At 38.6% G+C, this 24,003-nt stretch overlaps 2 protein-coding genes across 3 annotated transcripts in view; one reads left to right on the top strand and one right to left on the bottom strand.

The window, feature by feature from the left end:
* Window positions 1-9,450: 9,450 nt before the first annotated feature.
* Window positions 9,451-17,225, bottom strand: LOC137281656 (methylosome subunit pICln-like). The gene is made up of 6 exons (XM_067813039.1): window positions 16,979-17,225; window positions 15,325-15,461; window positions 14,464-14,550; window positions 13,833-13,916; window positions 12,736-12,870; window positions 9,451-11,821 (listed from the first exon to the last, which is right to left on the bottom strand). The coding sequence occupies exons 1-6, from the start codon at window positions 17,095-17,097 to the stop codon at window positions 11,754-11,756; spliced, it is 630 nt and encodes a 209-aa protein (XP_067669140.1). The 5' UTR covers window positions 17,098-17,225; the 3' UTR covers window positions 9,451-11,753.
* A 63-nt stretch (window positions 17,226-17,288) lies between these two features.
* Window positions 17,289-24,003, top strand: part of LOC137281652 (transmembrane protein 164-like) — a 72,772-nt gene continuing 66,057 nt past the window's right edge. Inside the window, exon 1 of one of the 2 annotated variants that reach the window (XM_067813036.1) lies at window positions 17,289-17,521. Coding sequence is in view for 1 of the 2 variants with exons in the window: in XM_067813035.1 (XP_067669136.1) it covers window positions 23,027-23,051 (25 nt within the window). In the remaining variant the exon portion in view is untranslated. Of the gene's footprint in view, window positions 17,522-22,857; window positions 23,052-24,003 lie in introns of those variants that run through there. The other variant, XM_067813035.1, reaches the window with a different exon arrangement.

The following is a 24,003-nucleotide window of genomic DNA, read 5'->3' as shown; positions in this document are numbered from 1 at the left end:
CTGAAATGAAAGATCAGGGTGTCATATCTAAAGAGATTTACAACCGCAGAAATAAGAACATTATTCCAACAAACACTTACCTCCTTTCGTTCTCTTCACCAACTCTTCCTAAATCTGTCAAGGTAGGTAATGTTTGTGTAACTGTAATGTTTCAGCCAATGTTTACATCCCAAATCCCTTGCGATGTTTCAGATGCCAAAAATATGGTCACGGTGTCAACACCTGCACACAGTAACGTGTGCTCACTGTAGCGAGACTTCACATGTAACTGAGGGTTGCGAAAGTACCTTTAGAAAATGCACTAATTGTTCAGGTAATCATCCATCCTTTTTCTAAAGATTGTACAATTTGGAAAAAAATGGAAATAAACAAAATTAATTTTACTCAAAACATCCACTTCGCTGATGCTAAAAAGCTTGTTGAATCTACAGTACTAAAACAGTGTTGTGTGTGTGTGACTGTTTTAAACCCTAGAACTTGTGTATAGGGGAATTAAGCTCGGGATCTCCAAGCCTTCAAAAACAAACAGAGAGGGATCTCAGGCAAAGCAGGAAACCTTTATTCTTTAGACAATCAGTAAATCAATATACCAATCAATCAATAAACAGAACAATCAATGTATCAGGTCAATCAGTTGCAGTCCCTGAACATTCGAGAATAACTAGGTAAGACAAGTAATAAACATCATAGATGTTATGACGCAATACCTATAAATGACTAATTATAATTCACTGACGAACCTAAAGGATTAGTCATTAACTTTTACTTTTATATAAAGGTGACTCGAATACTTGATTGAACAGTGACAACTACTACAATTTTATCATTGTCGACTATTAGAGTAAATAGAGTAAATGGGGGTCAATACTATGTAAATACTTCAACGTGATAATTTATTTGAAACATTCAGAGTTTTGATTTCCAAATGAAACGATAACTGGCATACATGGCAATAACTAACGAAGCGGTTCACTTAAGTTTACAGTTGCCATGGTGACGATGAGGTTGAACCTCACAATTTACATACTGCCCCGATGCCCGTGTGTGCGCCTGACCGTGATGGCTTAATGATTACAATAATATGTGTCTTATAACGAAAAGTTGATACTCTCTGCTAATATATGTCTTATAACGAAAAGTGGATACTCTCTGATTATTTCATACTGAGACTGATATTAAGGAAACTTGCCTGTATATTTTGAACTATTCTAGACTACTACTACATCGCCGTAGCGTCATGGTAATGTGTGCACATTACATGAACATATATTTATAAGACATTGCCAGAATGTGCGTTTTTAGCTAGATATGCAGTCACAAACTGGATATCTTGAACGCAAATGTATATAAGCTTCTGGTGCTAACATGACATATAAAAAATGTACATATAACATACATGGCAAATAGTGTACATGACAAGGATATATCTGTATCAGTTGGAAAAGCTTCAATAAGGTTGTACACGTTGAATGTGTTGTAAACTATTTTAGCATCCACGACCCCGTACAAGAAGAAGCTATATCCTAAGCTTTAAGACAAACCTATACTTTATACCAACTATATGATATTTAGTGCTGTACTTGATGATACAATTTACTTGAATGAAATACAGCAACAAACTAGTAATTTCGAACGGCATTTTAGGATTTTGACTAAAAGTAGCGTAAGTTCATTGTTCAAGCAAAGTTTTGGAATTGAAGCAAGATTTATCAAGAAATGTAAGAAAAGTAGAAGTGACTTACCTTCAAAAACAAACAGAGAGGGATCTCAGGCAAAGCAGGAATGATTCTAGTGTGTAAAATTCCCGCTTATATACCCGAGACCTCCTGTTCGAATCTGAAGGCAAGTTCCCACGCGCATGTTTTGACAATAGAATTTATCATATGCTGGACATGTTATGCAAGGTTTGGAGGACAGATGTTTAGCGCTGAATACCGAAATAGTGAAAGTTAGATAATCAAAGATTACCAATGTCGCTTTAATGTCACAGTTTGTGCTGGTTTCTTTGTAAGATTATACTAAAGTTGGTCAGCCGTAACTATTCTGTCAGGACCCCTGCGTTGACAAAGCCCTGTACCTGGTCTGGGATGCAAGGTGACCTAACATTTAATTTCTCCTGGTGTCGCTTGACCAGTTGTGGCGGCTTGCCTCCTGAGGCGAAAAGTAATGTTACGCAAACTACCTGTACCCAAGCAGCTAGTTAGGGAAAAATTGAGTTAAATATAAATTGTAGAATAGTTTTGAATTTTGATACAACTTGAAGAGAAAATAGGTAAAAATTAACACTGTTATAATACCCCTGGGCGTTGTGGAGCTTTTGACCACAAAAGCCTGTTGGCTTGCTGTCGCTGGAAAGATTATGAGGTAATGATGATAGAAATGCATACAATATGCTGTACAAAAATCTCAAAAACAGAATGCAAGAACAATGATGCGAGCTAAATGTATGTACTGTGCAGACAGCCCACTCAAAAGTCTTTGAACATGACAGAAGGATCTAAAACGTGATAGCGACCATCATGAACCATAAGGATGTAGGCAGCGAAAGGTTGATTGAACATTTTATGTAGTTTATTTTATGTAAAGAAGGAGATTCGCAGAGTGTGGGGAACAGCGAGTGTGGTTTTTGTCAGAAGATTACTGACAAATGTCAAATTGCAAATAAAATTGGCGAAACTCTTGCCAAAAATTCATCATTGGCAAATTACGTCCCTGAGTTTCAGAGATAGCAGAAACAACATGAGAAAACAAAACTTAAATTTGAATCAGATAACGGTGAAGACTATGATGAAGTAATGAAGTAATGAAAACATATACATACTGCTATTGAGCAAGCTCATGACACAGCAGCGGGTGATAACAATATTCATTATCAGCTGCTGAAACACGTGCCTGAACCATGTCTGGTCACACTTTCAGACATATCATATTTGACAAAATATGGACATCTGGAAACTTTCCTCTTTCATGGCGTAGTGCCATTGTAATCCCTATACCCAAACCTGGTAAGGATCATACTGATCCTTCTAATTGCAGACCGATATCTTTAACCAGCTGTGTCTGTAAAACCATGAAGCGAATGGTAAATAACAGATTAGTTTGGTATCTAGAAACCAATAACCTCATTACAAATAGTCAATGTGGTTTTCGGAAGAATAGAAGTACCATTGATCATTTGGTACCTTTAGAATCCATTGTCAATAAATAACATGCAGTATCGATATTCTTTGATCTTGAGAAAGCGTACGATACCTCCTGGAAGCATGGCATTTTAAAGGATTTACATGATTTGGGGTTGAGAGGTCGTTTAGCTCATTTTATATCACAGTTTTTAAAAGACAGAAAGTTTCAGGTCCGAGTGGGTTCAACCCTGTCTGACCATTATAATCAGGATCAGGGTGTTCCACAAGGCAGTATTTTGTCTGTACTTTATTTAGTATTAAGATCAACAGTTTATCCAAGGTTTTAAACGATTCCATTGATGGATCACTTTTTATGAATGATTTAAATATTTCCTGTCGCGGTAAAAATATGCATACTATTGAACGGCAACTACAGTTATGTTTAAATAAAATAAATAAATGGTGTCTTGAAAACAGCTTTAAATTTCCTAAGTCCAAAACTAATTGTATACACTTCTGTAGAAAATATAAGTAGCATAAGGACCCTGAACTATCTTTAAATGGTACTCCCATCAAAGTTATAAAGGAGGCCAAGTTCTTGGGTTTAATTTTCGATTCTCATTTAACCTTCTTACCGCACATTAAATCCCTTAAAGCTAAATACCTGAAGGCACTAGATTTGTTGAAAGTTGTTTCCAACTCAAAGTGGGGAGGGGATCAAACTACCCTCTTACACCTATATCGATCACTGGTCCGTTCGAACCTCGATTATGGCACCATCATATATGGTGGAGCCTGCAAACGCAACCCTAACCTTCTCGATTCTGTCCATCATAAAGGCTTAAGACTTTGTCTTGGGTCTTTCAGAACTTCACCTATTGATAGTCTCTACGTTGAGGCCGATGAACCATCGCTTACACAACGTCGTATAAAATTAGCTCTTTCCCGTCTTCTTTCTTCTCCTACTTGGCAATTGGTTAGGCCACAAGTTGATCTAACATTAACATCATTTAAAAAATCAGAAACAAATGACTTACAATATAAACAAGAATTTGATCAATTGAAACATAAATATAACAATTACAAATCCTTATTCACACACAGGCCCCAGGATCGGTGGCGCAGTAGCTTGTACCATGGTCATTGGATCCAGAACAATACGCCATGTTAACGGCTCTTAAATATATTCAAAGACACCCTAAACATAAACAGTATATAATCTATTCAGACTCTCTTTCTTGCCTTCAGGCTATTAAAAATTTGCCTTGTAAACATCCACTTTTAATTGAAATTATTGAATTGTATAATGATCTTGCTACTGGCCAATACGACATCGTCTTCTGTTGGTTACCCAGCCACGTAGGCATTTCTGGTAACATGATGGCCGATCTTGCTGCCAAGTCAGCAGTCAACAAATCTGTGACACCACTTCTTATTCCATACTCTGATTGCAAGACTAGCATTAGAACTTTCATCCGTGATGTGGGACACCCAAGTAGGTATAAATTAATGACATGAAATAAAACCGTGTATTGGTTACAACTGCTTGGGTTGTCAGTCTAGATTTGAAGAGGTTATTTTACGACGATGTCGTATTGGCCATGCACGATATACACATAACTATTTGCTTAAAGGTGAGGATCCTCCGTTTTGTATCCCTTGTGATGAAAGAATCACAGTCAAGCATATCTTGCTTGACTGTGCTGAGTATTCCATCACAAGGGATCAGCTTTTCAATTCACGAACTATGAATTACCTTTTTAATAACACAAGTTGTCATTTATTCACTGCATTTTAAATAGAATTAGATTTATTGCCTGAATTGTAAACAGATAAATATTTTATTGTTGGAAGTTTAAATTCATAACTGTACTTGTTAGTGGCTGTATCCTCAAAGGGGGTTGAAGTACCGTCAAACTATTGTCCTCCTGAGAGGATACGTAAGTCCACAAACATCCAAAGTAAATTCAAACTTTCCACGTTTTTAATCGTAGAATAAGTGTCTTTTTATTTTATGGCTAGATTTCCCACATTGCTGACGACTGAGGGGATGATGTAAATCCAGCTAGGGTCCATGCAGGTAGCAAAAGTATTGTAAGTCCCCATGGTCTCTTGTGTGGTGATCTACCTTCAGTTGTTGGCAACCTATAGCTCATTTTTATATTGTACTGTCCCCTGTAGATACATTGTTTTAGGTCTAATCACTAGATTTACATTCTACTCTGTGATATTCTAGTTACTTTTACTGTCCTTCGTTGACAGGTTTTTATGATATATATATATATACATATATTCCATATCAGTGTTAAATGTTCTCGTCACGATATCACTGAAATATTGCCGATGTGACTTTAAATATTAACTCACTTACTCCTGCTTGTTTACGGTAGTCGATCGTCTTTCTCCTAAATGCGGTTAACAGGAAGTGCGGCAGTGTATAATGTGCTTTCCCAGGAACTAAGAAGACCAGTTATCGCCATTTCTGAAATTTTCATGGTATCAACCAGATGTGACATGGATTTGCAATAAAACTATTGTGTTTCAAACCTTGAAGTATCGAAGAAATTTCATGTTTGGAATTTGTTTTAAAAAAAAAAGAAATTTAAAAGAAAAAACTCGCTCTCATTGTGAATGTTAATGGATGCTGATGTAGTTCATAAGCTGACGGTAATATGGAGATGTCGCCGTGCGATTGAACTTATCAAAGTTGACTTTTTGAGTAGTTGTTTGAATCTTGGTATTGTTTGTCTCTGGGGAAAAACGTAAAGATAAAGTGGAAACGGTCGGTTACAGTTTGTTAGTATCGTCTGCATGGTGTCAGTCGAGTCCATAAAACAGACATAGAAATGTAGGTCAATTCAGAGTTTAGCAATTGAGTGCTTGCAATACGGGTATACTTTGACAAATTAAAATCTGCAGTTTTATAGACTGAACTGTAATGTCATAGATACACAACATAGCCAGGATGATTCTCAGTCAATTCCCATCAATTATGAAATTTCATGTGAACACACTAATGGTCAGGTGACACCCCCAAGTGTTTGGGTCTAGTCTTCCGATGGGATTCTTCTTATTAGTAACTGCTATAATGTAAAATACTTGCAATGCTTTTAACTGTCATAGACTATCACTTATGTGATGTGTCAATGGGTGAAGTATAACGGAAGTACAAGTCAAACTGTCTGCGCAAGAGCTAGAATCAGGTGTTGGCGATAACTGGTACGCGGCGATAACTGGTCGCTTGCCAATACAGTTCAGCAAACTCCTCTTTGCAAGAAGATCACTCTATCTTACCGCTTGTTGACCTGTCTGCTGAACGACCACCTGACTTCTGGCCACGGTGTATATCCTTTCTCGATCCAAACGCCTTCTTACACTGTGAAGCAAACCTCCGATCATAACGTGTGACATGTCGTTCCAGACCTGCTGGTACGTCTTGTTACAAATCGAACATGAAAATCGCCATTTATTTTCATGGACACTTCTTTGTTGAAGCGTGGAGCGTTTGGACTCACAGACACGTATTTTATGTAATGAGCGTAGCGGTAGAATTTCCAAGAAAAATACGTTTCTTCAAAGATTTCGTTCAAATTTGTAATGTATGTAAATTATAGCATCTAAAACATTATACGATTGCAAAAGTCTAGATTTATATTTTTGAAAAGTATTGTCCAAACAGAGATTCGAACAACTGTGACCGCATGCATTACAGGTGTATACATATAGATGTTATCAGCTTTTCGTTTCTTTCTTGGTGTGCTTGTGATAAAATCTGAAGTATCTAACGATACGCTTGACTCGTTTTGACCTTCATTATCCATTTCGGAAATTAATTTTATCAGTTTCTTAACATTTCCAAACTCGTTAACATACAACCACCGAGATAGTGGACCCGTGAAGGCCGCGGGGTAGAAACGGCCTTCAGCAACCCATGCTTTCCATAAAAGGCGACCCTGCTTGTCGTAAGAGGCGACTAACGGGATCAGGTGGTCAGGCTCGCTGACCTGCCTTCGGTTCCCAATTGAGCAGATTTTTGCTGATGTTGTTGGTCACTGGATTGTGAGGTCCAGACTCGATTATTTACAGACCGGCGCAATATAGCTGGAATACTACTGACGAATATTCACGTATTATATACGTATCTTTGTGTCAACCAAGGGTCTGTTCGATTATTGCGAAACTGGTTTTGGTTTCTGAAACTGTTTTCACCTGTTATAAACGAATGCCCAATTTCGGACACTTGGTTTCTAAGTGAAACTAGTTTCGAGGCTTACAAACGAGTGGATGGTTTCACCCGGTTTAAAAATGGGCACCAAAAATGTCTCATTTACTTTATATGAGGAACGAATTGGTTGACATCATTGTCGAATATTTTCTGGTCTTTTATCAGAGAATTAACAAATAATAAAAAGTTGTGATGCTTTTGGAGGTAAAGATTTGCGTATGTATACTACCGACAAGAAATAAGGGAACTAATGAAATAATAGCGAATTTGAAACTGCTTTAAATATCCACTAAATCAATTTTAGGCGTCAAGTTCAATATCTGGTGTGTCCACCATGTTGGGCAACACATTCACGGCACCTTGATGGCATGCTGTTAATCAATTTCCGGATGGCTGCCCGTGGTATTGCCCGAGATTCCTCTTGGAGAGCTGCACCAAGCTGGGCCAGGTTGGCGGGTCCTGGGTCCCTGGCGTACACCCTTCGACCAAGAACGTCCCAGAGATGTTCAACTGGGGACAGGTCTGGGGACTTAGGGGGCCAGTCCAATGTCTGGAAACCTTCTTGTCGGAGGTAAGTGGAGACAATTCGGGCCCGATGTGGTCTGGCATTATCATCTTGGAATACAAAATTTCGGCCGATAACTCTAGCCAATGGAGCCACAATTGGACGCAATATTTGTATATCGCTGACCAGTCATGGCTCCGTTAATGATGACCAAATCTGATCGTCTGGCATGTGTAATCCCACCCCACACCATGACACACCTATACCTCCATATCGATCATGGTCAAGAATTGCTGCTCTGGCATATCGCTCCCCGCTCCGACGCCAACAACGTTTTCTGCCATCTGTGAATCGTTGGTAAAACCTTGACTCATCAGAGAACATGGTGTAACGCCAGTGGCGCATAGCCCGTCCCTGATGCTGCCTAGCCCATGCCAATCTTTGGCGCTTATGGTGAGCTGAAAGGGTGACACCCTTAAAAGGCCGTCTTGCTTTCAGACGAGCTTGATAGAGTCGGATTTTAACGGTTGAGGTTGAAATGCGTCTTCCAGTGAGTGTGCGGAATTCTCTATTGATGGCAGGGGCCGATTTAAACCTATCGCGTAGAGCAATTAACGTAATGAAACGATCCTGTCGTGGTGTCGTTGATTTTGGTCTACCACGCCCAGGTCTCGTTGCAACCCCACCCGTTTGACGGTACTTATCCCACAGGCGTGAAATTACACTTTTTGATTTACCTATCTGCCGGGCAACTTCACATAATGATGTCACCCCCTCTATCATCCCCACAATTCTCCAATTTGTTGCTTCACCGAGATACTGCCTCGGAGGCATTTCTGTCAGTAAGTGTCAATCTCTATTGCATTTGTGATTGCGACTTCTCCAGTACATTTACATGAGTGAACTTCTGTATGCACGTGTAACACGTGCTGGGCGTGCATTATGCGAAATTCCATTGTCATTGGATGTTGCGTTTGGGAGATACGCCACGATAACGGACCCTGTCACAGTCAAAGTCATCTACATTCAATTTCTTTGTTCCCTTATTTTCTGTCGGTAGTATATAATTATAATGTTACAAGTAAATATATGTATACAGGTTACATAAAATAGCGATGTTCAGTAGAATGGGGTTGTACATCATATTTTCCTAGTTCTGAGAACAATGAATGCTTGCTTGCCTGTCCTTTCACATCCAGAAACCAAAACTGGCTTACCATTATCGAATTAGCCCCAAGTCAGCAAGCGTGACCATCTGCTCCTGATCCCTCATGCAAGGCTCATTGGACATGAACTCTAACCTGGATCTTCACGGGTCTATTTAACATGGACATTTGGTCTAGGATAAAGAATGACAAAATACTTAACTGTTGGTACATACTGTCCTGTGTTTGTGATTTTAGTTTTACACTGTTATTAGCAATATTCCAGCAATATCAAGGTGGAGATCAATGGCCTGAACAGAATGGCAAATAAACTATGTCTGATCATACTCATGTACGCAGCAAGCCACTTTGTTGCATAAATGTATTGGTTGCAATGTTCCATCGCTAGAACAAGCAGATAATACTGCAGTCGAACATACAAATAACTGAATGTAAATGAAAATATGACTTTATTTACATTCAATGCCTGGAAATGAATTATACACATAACAAATATTTACATAGCACCTACACTCTTGAACTCTCAACAGAATTTCATTGCGATCTAACATCCCTTACAACTGACTAAAGCACACATAAAATCTCATTCACTCTTCCCTTCCAAGCTAGCTGTGGGCATGTTTGAAATAAAATCAAGACAATTAGCAGCAGTATCACAACATACAGTTAACAAAAACAACTGCTTATAATGTTCTAGTCTAAGAACATCGGAGCTCAGTGACGCAAAATGAATCCTCTTAAAATAAAATAAACATGAAGACATTGTCATCAATATCCCCGCACTACCTTCAATTTCAGTCAAGTCAAACGTGTTGCCATGGAAATGACAAAAATATTTTACTTAGAATTCCAAAACTATCAAAAGGCACCAGTACACCACTAGACCAATCTATGTGTCAAGTTTGGTGACGAAATATTGAACGGTTTTAGAGTTCTGCTCTAGAAAAGATAAATGTGCATGGACGGACACGGTGCACTTTAATACCCCCTGCAAAACGCATTGCCCGCGATAATAAAATAAAAATAGTGAGTACTTGAAATAGCATTCCAACGATAAGGTCCAGTTGTCCAGCTTTAAAAATGAAGAACTCTGGCATGAAGTGTTTCAATGGACTTTGATGCAATTACATTCAAGATACACAGTCTCAAGTCAAGTCATGAAAACATGCCATTTAAAAAAACAATGATAAATGTTCAAGGCGAATCTCTCATTTGTTCGAAGTTGCCATTCCAGACATCCTGGAAGTGAGTTGGGTTTATGCTGCATTTTGCAGAATTCCAGCAAATCTAGACTTGCTTCATTCAAAGCTTTGGCATGAAGCCATTGACTAGGTAGAATGAAAAATAGGAAGGGTTCAGGGACTGTGAGCCAAACTTGATAATAATGTCATACAAAATTTATCCAGTTGCATGTAAAAGCACAATCCAATCCATAAAGCTAAATAAAAAAAAATTATTGTTCTGATTACATCTCTTTCCAATTCATTTCATTCACACCACCTGAAAAAACAGGGTCAGCAGCAGAGATCAAAGGATCAGTAGGGCAACTGGAACCACAACCTTTTTCTTGTTGGGTCTAACAATTAAAGGTGTTTGGTACAACTGTTACAAGTAGTGAGTGAGTGAGTTTGGTTTTACGCCGCTTTTAGCACTATTCCAGCGATATCACGGTGGGGGACACCAGAAAATGGGCCTCACACATTGTACCCATGTGGGGAATCGAACCCAGGTCTTCGGCGTGACAAGTGAACGCTTTAACCACTAGGCTACCCCACCGCCCCTGTTACGAGTAGACTGTTACATGACTTGTTCTACACTAAGGTTAGACTGGCTTCCTGACACAAAATATGCTGCAGATTCTCAAATAGAAACGGAAAATGTCAGCTTCTAGTTTAATATAAAACATGAAGACAGTGGTGACGTGTTTCAATGATCTAAAGATGAATGAAAAAGCAGTGCATCAGAGAAAAGGCTTCAGTTTATATTATTGCATTTAATGCAATGGGATGAACCATCTGAAAATGTCTCTGAAATCAGAACCATTGATGTCTCTTAGTCTGGTAGTCATGGGAACACTGCATGATCAGAAATGGACATCTTTTGATACATATGCCGGATAGTCTGATGACCATTGTTTAACGTTGCACTCAGCAATATTCCACCTACATGGCGCTGGTCTGTAAATAATCATGTCTGCACCTGACAATCCAGTGATTAACATTATAAGCAACAATCTATGGAACTAGGTTACAATGACATGTCAATCAGCCAGCTGACCAACTGGATCTTGTTTGCCACCTCTTATGACAAACACGGGTTAAAGAGGACCATTTCTAATTTGGTCCCAGATTTTCAAAACTCTCCTAGAGCTAAGATTGTCATAAGTGCCATACATTAACGAGCAACTATCTTAGCACTAAGAGAGCTTTGAAAATCTACGCCCTGGATCTTCACAGGTCACGTAAGCCAGTAGTCATGACACTCTTAGAGCTTGATGTTCTCACCCTAGCAGTCACAGGAACACATTTTAACAGTCATTTCAGGAACATACACTATCTTCATGCATCCATCACACTCGTACACTGAGACTGCAGTGGTAACATCTTTCACATAAGTCATGAGGATAAAAGCTGCAATAGATCCTCCACATGTTGTGAAATGATGATGGCAGTACCACTGTAGTATCCTTCTGACTGGTGCCCAGCCAGTCAACCTTTGTCAAACATATCATACTCTCACTGCTCCATGTCAGCATCCTCAAACTGTCCCATCTCCATGTCTTCTTCCGTAGCCCCTCCACCATCTGAAACAGTGACAGTCTTAGCATGAGTGACAATGTTTTTTAGCATGGACAGCAACAATCACAGCACTGACAGCAACAATCTTAACATGGACCAGGAGCAATCCTAGCATAGACCAGAAACAATCTTAGCATGGGCCAATAATGGCTTGCAGCAGTTTTATCACGGACAGCAACAATCACAGCACCGACCACAACAATCTTAATATGGACCAGGAGCAATCTTAGCATAGACCAGAAACACTCTTAGCATGGGCCAATAATGGCTTGCAGCAGTTTTATCACGGACAGCAACAATCACAGCACCGACCACAACAATCTTAACATGGACCAGGAGCAATCCTAGCATAGACCAGAAACAATCTTAGCATGGGCCAATAATGGCTTGCAGCAGTTTTATCACGGACAGCAACAATCACAGCACCGACCACAACAATCTTAACATGGACCAGGAGCAATCTTAGCATAGACCAGAAACAATCTTAGCATGGGCCAATAATGGCTTGCAGCAGTTTTATCACGGACAGCAACAATCATAGTTTGGACCAGCAACAATGTAAGCTTGAACAAGTAACAATCTTTGCATGGACAGCAACAATCTCAGCATGGACAGCAACTATCTTGGCTTGGACCAGCAAAGATCTTAGCATGGATCAGAAACAACTTGGCTTGGACCAACAAAGATCTTAGCATGGATCAGAAACAATCTTAGCATGGACCAGCATCAATCTCAGTATGGGCTAGCAAGGGTTAATTTACCTCAAGAACACAGTCATTGTTTGTTTGCTTGTTTTCAAACGGTTAACTTCGGTTTAGAAGTTACAGAATCATAGCCATATTTTTCTGTTACTATCCTGTTTTTGACAAACTACAAGTAATACTGATACTTTCACCTAACATGAGGTAGTTGGACTCACCTCTGTGATGGCCGTTAGTCTGACTCTCAGCTCCATCGCCTTGCCCGACCTGTAACAGATTGTCCAGATGCTGTAGAGTGGCTTGACCTTGTGCTGTCAACTGACCTTCACCTTCTTCTCCTGTGAAGAAGTCTTCTAAAAAGAATTTAACACAGAAGTGCAAAAAATGGAGAATATTAATCAAATACAGAATATGATTAAAATTTAAATCACATGAACAACAGGTACTGTCTAATGTAAAGGTATTTCTCACATGATATTTAGGGTAATTTGGAATTATGAGGACTGTAATGGCTTCACTAAGCATCTGATCTTGAAGTTAGGAAACACTTGATTCTGGCTAGTCAATGAGCAGTTTTCAATCACAAAGCTCTGATTGAAACTGATCATTTGACAGTTGAGTTTTATTATCTTATTTATTCTGGAACATTGCACTTAGGATTATTTCAGCTTCATGACAGCTGTCTGTAAATAATCAACTCTGGACCAGACTATCCAGTGATGGACATCATGAGCATCAATCTACGCAAATTGGGATACAAATTCAATGACATGTATCAATCAAGTCAGTAAGTCTGACCACACAATCCCATTAGTTGCTATCATCTCGGTATACCAATCACCTATACCATGTTAATATACCAAGCACCTGCAACATATACTTTTTTTTACACCAAGCACTACACCATTTTGGTATACCAAGCACCTGCAACCTACTAATATACCAAGCACCTACAACATATTGGTATATCAGGCACCTGCAACATATTGCTTTACCTAGTACCTACAACATAGTGGTGTACCAAGCACCTGCAACCTAATATACCAAGCACCTATAACATATTGGTATATCAGGCACCTGCAACATATTGCTATACCTAGTACCTACAACATAGTGGTGTACCAAGCACCTGCAACCTACTAATATACCAAGCACCTACAACATATTGGCATAGTAGGCACCTTAAACATACTGGTATACGTAGTATATACAACATATCAGTATACCAAGCACCTACAACATATTGGCATATTAGGTTCCTGCAACATATTGGTACACTAAGCACCTGCAACATATTGGTTTACCTATTACGTACCATCGCCATCAGCTTCTGAGTCAGAGTCTTGTGGGTCTGGATGCAATGCTTGGCAGTCATTCATGGCGAGGAACATAGCATCCACTGTAACATGGACAAGAAGGTTTGACATCCTAACATACAGTGACTGCGTGAGTTATTGCTTAACAAGTCTAAAGTCAATGGATAAGTCAAAAAGCTGGTGGTACTACATTCTTGTGCATCTTGTTTTTTTCTCGTGGCACTCAACGATAATCTACCTATATGACGGTGGTCTATAAACATGATAATAATCAACTTTGGACCAGACAATTCAGTGATCATCAGCATTACCATCAATTTCCGACCATGGGATACAATTCTAACCCAGATTCTTCACAGGTTCTTTGCATACAGACCCTCCCAACCAAGTAATAACCCAAAACCTTAATGAACGAATTTTGAAACCTTAACACCAGTAGCTAATGTTTTAGTTAGATAACTATCCATACATGAAAATAATTTTCTTGATATTCCATGGATTCTGTTCCATTTTAACTAACATTCATGTTAATTTATATGCCTCAAATTAGAAAGAAGAGATTTAATGTATTTACTTAGCTAACCAGTGTCTCCCAGACTGCAAATATACATAAGTCTAAAAAACACTCACATGTTCCCCTGTCACTCGGTACAAAGCGAACTTCTCCGATTGGTTGATCGTCTTCCTCCTCCCCATCAGATGACCCATCCTGTGTTTCTAGAGAACAATCACACCAGTGTCAGAACAGGGAATATGAGTCAAAGCTTACTTCAGTGTTTGCTTTAGGTATAAACATTTAGGAGTCATCGTGACTCCCTGGTGTCTTGAGAGGGAGACATGGCCAAGTTTTGGGGAGTTACTCTCAGTTTGGAACTTTCATCAAAATGTTATTGTTTAACAACAACGAAAATGAAAAAAAAGGGTATAGAAGGCAGGTCAGCTAGTTAATCAGCTTTGTGGAGCTTAATGGCAAACATGTAGTTTTACAATTTTAGATTATCTGAACTAAGCCACACTGGCATTGTCATCAATGGTGCAAGCTTCTAAATTCACTGCACATTGAGATAATTTGTGCATCATGGCAAAGACTTATTTGAAAACAATTCTATGTTCTCAAGACATAAATTCAGACCATTGTAAGCTTCAGGCCCCAATGTCTCGAAATGAACTTATGTTTTCACTCAAATTGCAAACTGAGTTTCACAATTTGAAACAGCTGAATTTTTAATTCTGAGAAAGAGAGAGATAGCAAGTGGTAATGCTAGTTCTAACTCTACTGACATGAACTGATCTGAAATTTCTGTGGTATAATCATTGCAGTTATAAACAAAGTGCAGTGCACAATAAGGAAGATGACATAACAATTTTATTTTTTTATGTTTATCAGGCACGCACACTCCTTTCAGAATATGACAAACACACTTTTTTTTATGTTTATCACACAGCCACACTCCTTCAGAATATGACAAAATCACTTTGTTGTGTCCATACCTGATAGTTTGCCTTCCACCATTAGATACAGGCATTCATGGGGAAAAGTCGAAGTGTCTCGGGAGACTGCATGCAAGCTTATTGCTGGATATTCCAGTGAGAAGCCTTGTCCATTCTCACCCATCCATGACAACCGGCTGAAAGACAAGAAAATAACATTCTTAATAATACACATACATACCATGATTTCTACTCGTCCCATCACTCGTTCCCTTCATATACTCCCCATACCATCACCAACTTATGAACTAATCTCTAATTACAACTTGAAATGTGCACATGTCATCATGGTCATGCAATAAAAGAAATAAAAATAGACAAATCTCAATAAATAATACTTACTCTCCAACAACAATGAAAAACCTCCCAAAACCTGAGAAATTTGATTTTAAAATTAAAAACCTACCCACAAATGAGTCAAAGATAAAGACTACATGTGAGGTGGGTGAGGTCTGCAGTACGAAATGAAGCAATTGAACGTGGTTGATATTTAGGGCTGTGTGCTGGCAAATAAATTATACACCAATATTTACTCTTCACAAAAAGTACAATTGTCAAAACCTTTAATGTCGAAATTGGGAGATACATGGGACTGAATGTTGATGCAGTAATAATGTTTTGAGAATGCATCACCACATGGATTTCATTCAAAGCAAAGCTGTTCGTTCAGTCAACCCCCGTATTAGGTGACCGGAATATGACATGAATATTTCAGGTTTACAATTTTCATTCAGTAGTGTGTGATTTGACCCTGAAAACCTTGACCATGCACAGATGAAAGAATTTATCAGAATAAAATGTTCTACAGTGATTTATCAACCTGCATGCAAAACGTCAAGATTCAAAATGACACCCCATGCACTTGTAGGAGGCTTCCACGCTGTGCACATGCTTCCCATGCATTGTGTTTGCATGTGGTGATAACGTGAAATGATGCTGCATACACAAGATGAATGTCATTGAAACGTTGCTCAAAGGGTTTTTCTTTCTACCAGGTTCCCCTACTTTTATTTGAAGAGTATATTACAATTCAGGTACACTGTTGTGGGTTCACTCTCCCTCAGCCAGAGTCTGTTTGGCAGTAAATGACACTATATGTGTCATTTTTATTTTCTGCATATACGGCAGCTGAAGGAGTCACTGTCAGTAAGGGTAGAACAGAAACATACTCCTGCCAATATCAGAACAGACACATACACCATGATGGATCTGTTTTGTATAGTGCCGTTTTCTTGACAGGAACTGCCATAGTGCTGTATGAGATGTATTTGACAGCATTACACAGCAACAAGCAATATAGATATTCTGTAACGCACACCACCACTTGCAATCAGGTGAACGAGGACAACACAGTTTCGTTTGGGTGGGTGAGGATTACGAACTTGCTGATTTGGGTACTGGGTACGTTTCCATATTTTTGGATTGTTTATGGCACATTCCTGTATACAGAATCGTACCTGGGGCTGGTGTGATACCCGTCAGTTGTATCTGTGCAGACGACATCTTCACTGTAAGTGACATCTTCATATATAATAACTGTCATGCCAACAGCTAAAAAAGATGAATACCGAATGATAACCCCGTCAAATCCCTAGATACATAAACAGAGATACATCTAGACCGGTCTAAATTAAAAAGAGAAAAAATGTCTTGCCTTTCTGCAACATAGAGTGTTCCATTTCCTAATGTGCTGCCATCGATATTCGCTACTGTATTCTCTTGTTTATGTCGAATTCCTTCTGTCGGGGGTGGGAAGCTTGTCAATATCACCATCGTCGTCCAAATTAACACCAACAAGCACTAATACCGACCAGAGAAGTCTTATTTGATGCCAAGAAAGCGTGATCCTCACGTTGATACTACGCGCCAGCAATTTCTACCAATGAAAACAACGGTAATATTCACTGTAGTGATACCGGAAGTACTTTAGTGTTTATTGACCAATCAGCATCAAATACATATTTACATCGGAAAAAACGGATACAGATTTGTGCGCGATATCAAGCCGACGATTGTGAATTATTTATTTTCCATTATTCATTTGTTTTGCCTCCTCATCTTTCACCTTCGGCAAACAGGCAAAAGAAACTATTTAAATCACCACAGTAGTAGATCTATGACACCTAAGTGAAGCTGTGTCGGTTTGCAGACGCTGACAGTGTACACGTCGTCTTGGTGGGATGAGCTGTCAGCTGGCGTGAGTGATTCTATTTATATATCTCAATACAATGTCAAATTCAACACAGTGGGTGTGCTTACAACAATGTATTGGCTTTGGGATGTTATATTGCAGCAATATCCGGACACTGAATGCAACCTGCATAGAGTTGTGTTTTCATTTTTGCAATGGCGGTTAGTTTATCCTTTGGTCATATATTCGGCCTGTATATTATAAATAACCCACGATGAATTCTAACAGAAATCTAGTGTAGTATTTGTTGCACGGTCAAAGACCTAGTGTTTATGTTGTGCTTTTAACTTTGGAAAATATTATTTCTTTAGCATGTTTAGCCTGTAGAAACACACAACCAAGCTGATAATATTGAATGTTAGTGTCAGAAGTGGGCTAGTTAGCATTTTTGTCACATCAACAAAAATTCAGCCTTGTTTTTACTAAAGCAGATTATTCATTTATGATTCAGCAGAAGACAGGAAAATGACTATAATCATGATAAATACCAGCACACAAAATCAAAGATCTAATCCACTCTGACATTGTGACAATGTGAAAATTTTGTCTTGAACATTAGCCCGAGCATGGCTGTTCCGGTAGTAAACGCTCCCAGAAAATCACACAGGCTCAGGGATAACAGCAGTGTTTAAACAAAAACACACAAAAATTTGGTTTACAACATTCACACTTCTAAAATGGCTGTTCTACATCTTGTAGTATTTATCACAACACTTTGTGTACCCTTCTCACAATTGTAAATTGGTTGGCGTGGCTCCCACAGAGCTCTTCTTTCTGTATCAGGTGCTAATGTTAGGTGTTCTCCTGAAACTTGGGCTGTTTTGGCTGTAACTGCAGCATTATTTTCTGCTGTACCTTTGCACAGACATGTTGTGTCAACTATTTTTAAAAATGCTTTTTTTAAAAATTCTGCATGGGATATGGTTAAATATGGCTTGCTTAAAGGTCACATGCAACCAAAAAATCAAACATAATTAAAACACATTTATCACTTATTCATGACATATAATATACGTTGCTGCTTTTAAAAAAAAACAAAACAAAATTATAAGCGTACAATCGCGATTCAAAAGTGCAATATTTTGTACTTGGGCTTACTTCCCTCGAAACGAAGCCCTCGGGAGACCGAACCCAGTCATAGCTGGTGGATATGCACTCAAGTGTAACGATGGCTTCCGATTGGCTGTTCTATTTGCTGACATGCTGAGGGTTCATTGTGTGTACAGAAAGATGATCTGTTTGATGGGCATTTTCGAAGTATAGCCAGTCACAAGAAAGTAAGATTCTTTATGGATAACAACTTCTTTTTGTGTACTTGATGCGTTGTTTCAGTGTGGATTCATATACTGTTGTCAAGCAAAATCATATACACGAAAAGTAGTCGTTATCCATGAAGAATGTATATAGAGATGTTGATTTTAGAAAATACATGTTCTCCGAATTTGCGCTCGATCCAATAAAAAATCATGTCAGTGGAGATGGTAAACTACTGCGTGGCTGGAATCTGTCATTCGTCCAAGTACAAAGCAGGACTTAAATCTGACAAGAGTTTGCACAAGTTTCCGTCAGATCCAGTCATCCGAAAAAAATGAATGTAGTTTGTTTGCAACCCACAGACATGACAACATGTCATGTGTATCACACGTGCCTAATTACATAATGTGGCAGTCACGGGACTTGGGTGCACGGGTCATAAATCAACTTATTTTCTTTATGTCGTATAGTGAGATAGGTGTTAAGTTCAAATTGCACGTGGTCAATGATTGAAGCTGTGTATTGCATGTTGTCTTTAGCAGGTGTGAATAAACCAGACACTGAGTTTTCTCTGTGACAGAGACTTCTTACCACAATCAACAAGTTGTTTTACGTAACGAGTAGATTATGTACTTGTTTGTGTACACAACCAAGACTAGACTACTGCACGACCTCAGACGCTGGGCATGAATACTGTTTCAAGCTCCGCGAACCTATTCACCGCGCATGTGTTATGGACGCAGTGCAGCACAGTTGTTGAAACCAGTTTTCCCCCCAGCGCTGGGGGGAATTTAGTGAAACTTTGAACTCCGATTTTGCTGGCTTTTTTTTCATCGCGTTTTTTTTTAACTTTATAGGTTGAATTGGCATTTTTTGTGATTTGTTTTGGTAAGTGCACACCGAAAGGTACCAGAATCTGCAAAGTTGTATTTTACGTTGCATGTGACCTTTAAGTATGTCAAGTTTTGATTACAGTTTTATCAAAAAGGAGGACTGGTCATGATCCAGGTTAGAAATGGCCTTCAACAACCAATGCTTATAAAAGGCGATTAACGGGATGGTATGAGCACCCACGCAGACTTCGTTGACAAAATGCCGTCATATCCCAATTGCATAGATTGATGCTGTTTATCACCGGACTGTTCGGTGAACATGTGTATATTTATAGACAAGCGTCAAATAGCTGCATTATTGTTCTAGTGCATTGCCTTCCCTTCAGCCCCCCACACCCCATTCCCCCTCAAAAACAAAAGGGCCTTGCCTACTTAACCTTGTTGTAATCGTATGAAATGAGACTTGGTCAAGTTTATAATGCTGCATAATTCGTTATCATTATGAACTGACTTAATTAAGAATGAAATCTTTGTTTTCCTGTTGTCTGGCATATACTAGTTTTTACCAGTCCGAAGTTAGAATGTCCAGTAATTTCAAAGGTTATTGGACATCATGCCCGGCAAATTTTAAAATCAATTTTCTAATTACCTGTGTCAATTTTGTACAAGATTATGTTTTCACAATGACATCAATGTGCTGTCAAATTAAAAATAGCAATTTGGAAAACCCCAGGCTAAAACTAGTGCCATTGCTGCATTGTGATACCTTCTGCATTTCTGATTGGTTGTTAGGGTGCAAGGCCTTGCGCATAATGAAAAACATGATCACTTGACCAGTAAAATTTACAAATGACAAGTATTTGTTGCCTGGTCATAATGTCCATCTGAAAAAATGCCAGAGGTACAGATAATTTGCGAATCTGTATTATGCAACTATTTATGTGAAAACCCAATTCCTATTTAGTCTGTTTAGAAGTACACTTGAATGGTTGTAAATACTTGATAAATTTAATTTTACATAAAGTATACACAAAAATGTCATTTCTTAGCTTTGAGGTTACAGAGGATAGTTAAAAATAACACTCTGTTTCAGCACATGTACTTTGCAGCTTGCAGTCTTTCTTATTGTTTCTCATATTACTGATCAAATATGTAAAACATACACGCAAACCAGTAATTAAACATTCTTATGTTTTTACAATAAATGGAAAATAGAAAAATACCAAATTGAGTTTGAGTGAGGTGGGTAAAATATATTTGGTTACTTAAAGGAAAATTGGGATACTCAGGTGAGTTGAACACAAGTGAGTACATCACTCAGTGACCCCCATCAGGAGCTCTGGGATGGACTAAATCGAAATATTTTCAGCTTAGTTATTCAGAGTTCATCTGACGTAGTATCTGTGTTGTAATGGTGGAGACATGAAGCTGTTTAGAAAGTCAAAGTTCTTAAGTATGTCACTGATGTTATTTAATGATATTTGTGTGATATTTGATTTAGCATGCTTGCTACAAAAGGAGACTGCTTGATTGCTTGTCATAAGAGGCGACTAACACTTGTCATTGGCTCCCAGTTGTGATGATATATGCTCATGCTGTTGATCACTGGATTGTCTGGTCCAGGCTCAGTTATTTACAGACCAGCACCATATAGCTGGAATTGTTTTGCATTATGAGCCTAGTATTGTGGTGGAATACTCCATTGCAACACTGTAACACCTCCACAAGTAAGTGATCTCAGACTGATGTAAATGATACCACTGGCCATGGGTAAAGATTCCCTTATTTGACGGGACCAGTGACATGCCCCTTCAAAACCTGAATCACTATGACTTTGCAGGAAATCATTATGTACCCTCAATAACTCATACCTACCTATATATTGAACCCTTTAATCTCAGGCTAAGCTCATAGCCAGGGAGTTTCTGCTTACAACCAACTCTTTGGAATAGTGTTAAAAATATCTTCAAAATATCAAAAGAAATATTGTTATAGTCTGTTGGCAGTGAAAACCTAACTATGACTTTTACTTAAAAGAGCTATGGTCGTTTGTTCAACAGTTTTTAATACAATTCTGAGACTTAAATGCTCTGTTGGCAAGGTAAAATTATGACAATTTGCAATTTAATTTCACTTAATCTGATTTAACTTTTTTTGTTGAAAGTGAAATTCATTGGTCCGTTTTAACTGCAAACAGATTATAACTTTTGTAATGATGGGAAGAAAATATTTACCGATTATTGATCCTTGCAAATCCTAGAAAACTCAACGGAAAGTGACCTAAATTTATCACTCCTACATTTTTTCACCTCACGTCATATTGTGTGTGAGCAAGTGCTGTTTGTCGTTTTCTTTGCATGAATGTGTTGATCACTGGATTGTGTGGTCGAGACTCAATTATTTACAGACCACCGCCATATACTATAGTATATGGCTGGAATATTGCTGAGTGCAGCGTAGAACTAAACTCACCTACTCATTTTGCAACCCGTGAAGGTCCCCAGGTAGAATAGGCCTTCAGCAACTCATGCTTGCCATAAAAGGCGACTATGCTTGTCGTAAGAGGCTACTAACAGGATCGGGTGGTCAAGCTTGCTGACTTGGTTGACACATGTCATCGGTTCCCAACTGCTCAGATCGACGATCATGTTGTTGATCACTGAATTGTGTTTTCTAGACTCGATTATTTACAGACCGCCACCATATAGCTGGAATATTGCTGAGTGAGGTGTAAAACAAACATCTCACTCACTCACTCACTTTGCATGAATGCACCATGCATTCTCTCTCACTCACTCATAATTTGAGTGCTGCACTCCATATTTTCAAAGACACAGGTAAAAATAGCTTAGATTCAGAAATATTGTTGATCTTGCAGATGTCGTTCAGACTCTTGAAAAATTTCTGGGTTCAGGCGTACTTGTTTTTAACGAGTACACTGTTTGCATGAATGACAGTGTATGCACGACTTGGCCTATGTACACCTGCCACCAGCACTCCTCTGTCACCCTTGACTGGAACACACAATACTTACCGAACCATGACTCCACTACAAACATCTAAACACACAACAGTCTGTACATACATTGGTGAAAACCTATGTTGCAAGGCACATTGGTTATAACATGTGTTACCCGTGTGTGTCAATTATCAAGTGTCAGTACCTATTTCCTCTTGACCTGGGAGAAAATCTGAGTGACTAATAGTGGAGATTGACTATCCTGCGATCACCTGATCATGAATAATACCTGCTTTCTTCTTAACCAGAGTTTGTGCTTATACAGTAGGACAGTCAGAACAAGACATGTTTTTTTTTGTTTGTATGTTGTACAAGGTTGTATTGAAGACAGGATCTGGATGGCTAGACTGTTTGACTTGAAGTTACAATGAGGTTTTGCGTTAAAAACATTCAGTCGTGGTTGGTATGATGGAACAGGGAACTATTCAAGGTGAGCATTGACGATTAGGCCAAATACATGGTTTTTTTTATAAATACATTTTTGTATTTTGTATTTTTCCTGGTCAGTAGTGGAAATAACATTAAAATTCCTACAGTACTCTGGTACAGTTACACACGTGAACTACTTGTCCTGGTAATTTTCCACTATACCAGACACATTTCTCGTTGATTTTTTAAAATAAGAAACATAATCAACATTAGAGAAACAATTGGGATACAGCGTCACATACAAATTTGCTTGTCCGGCAGAAAAAAACACTTGACTGGGATATCGGGGAATGGGCTATTTCCATCCCTGCTGCTATTAATAGAAATCAAGACTATTACATCCCCTCATCCTATCCACAAATATTTATCCACTCAACCCACTCTGGCTTCTCATCAACCTCAATAATTCACATTCCTCACTACTGGCTACCCATTAATTAATCCTCTCTCTCCTTGATTAACCAATCACAATCAGTATTTACTGAAGTCATGGTAATACTACTCTTACTTATATTCTTATATGACCTTTATCAGAATATTGGCTTTGCTGTTGGGTACTTGGGCAGTGGTAGTGGTCAAACGACTCAAAGCGTCAGCTCATCACACTGAGGACCTGGGTTCAATTCACCCCATGAGTACAATGTGTGAAGCACATTTCTGGTGTCCCCTGCTGTGATATTGCTGGAATATTTCTGAAAACCCAACTTACTCACTTTTGTCATGGCATATCCAAAGGCCAGACAATTTGTTTTCTTTTTTTATGCATCCGCTGGTTGTATCTTTTCAAGAATAAGAAAATATATGAAAATTAATTTTTTCCTCTCCAAAAATAACATCCTAATTTTTTCATTGGCCAAAAATGTAAATGTAAACATTTTTTAATAGTTTTTCTTTTTGGCTCATAAATTGGCCCAAAGAAAATTCCTTTAGTATTGGTTTAAACATATTATCAT

This window comes from Haliotis asinina, chromosome 4 (assembly GCF_037392515.1).
Source record: "Haliotis asinina isolate JCU_RB_2024 chromosome 4, JCU_Hal_asi_v2, whole genome shotgun sequence".
In the NCBI taxonomy this organism is placed as follows: Eukaryota; Metazoa; Mollusca; class Gastropoda; order Lepetellida; family Haliotidae; genus Haliotis; species Haliotis asinina.
This window is presented reverse-complemented; position numbering and strand designations above follow the sequence as displayed.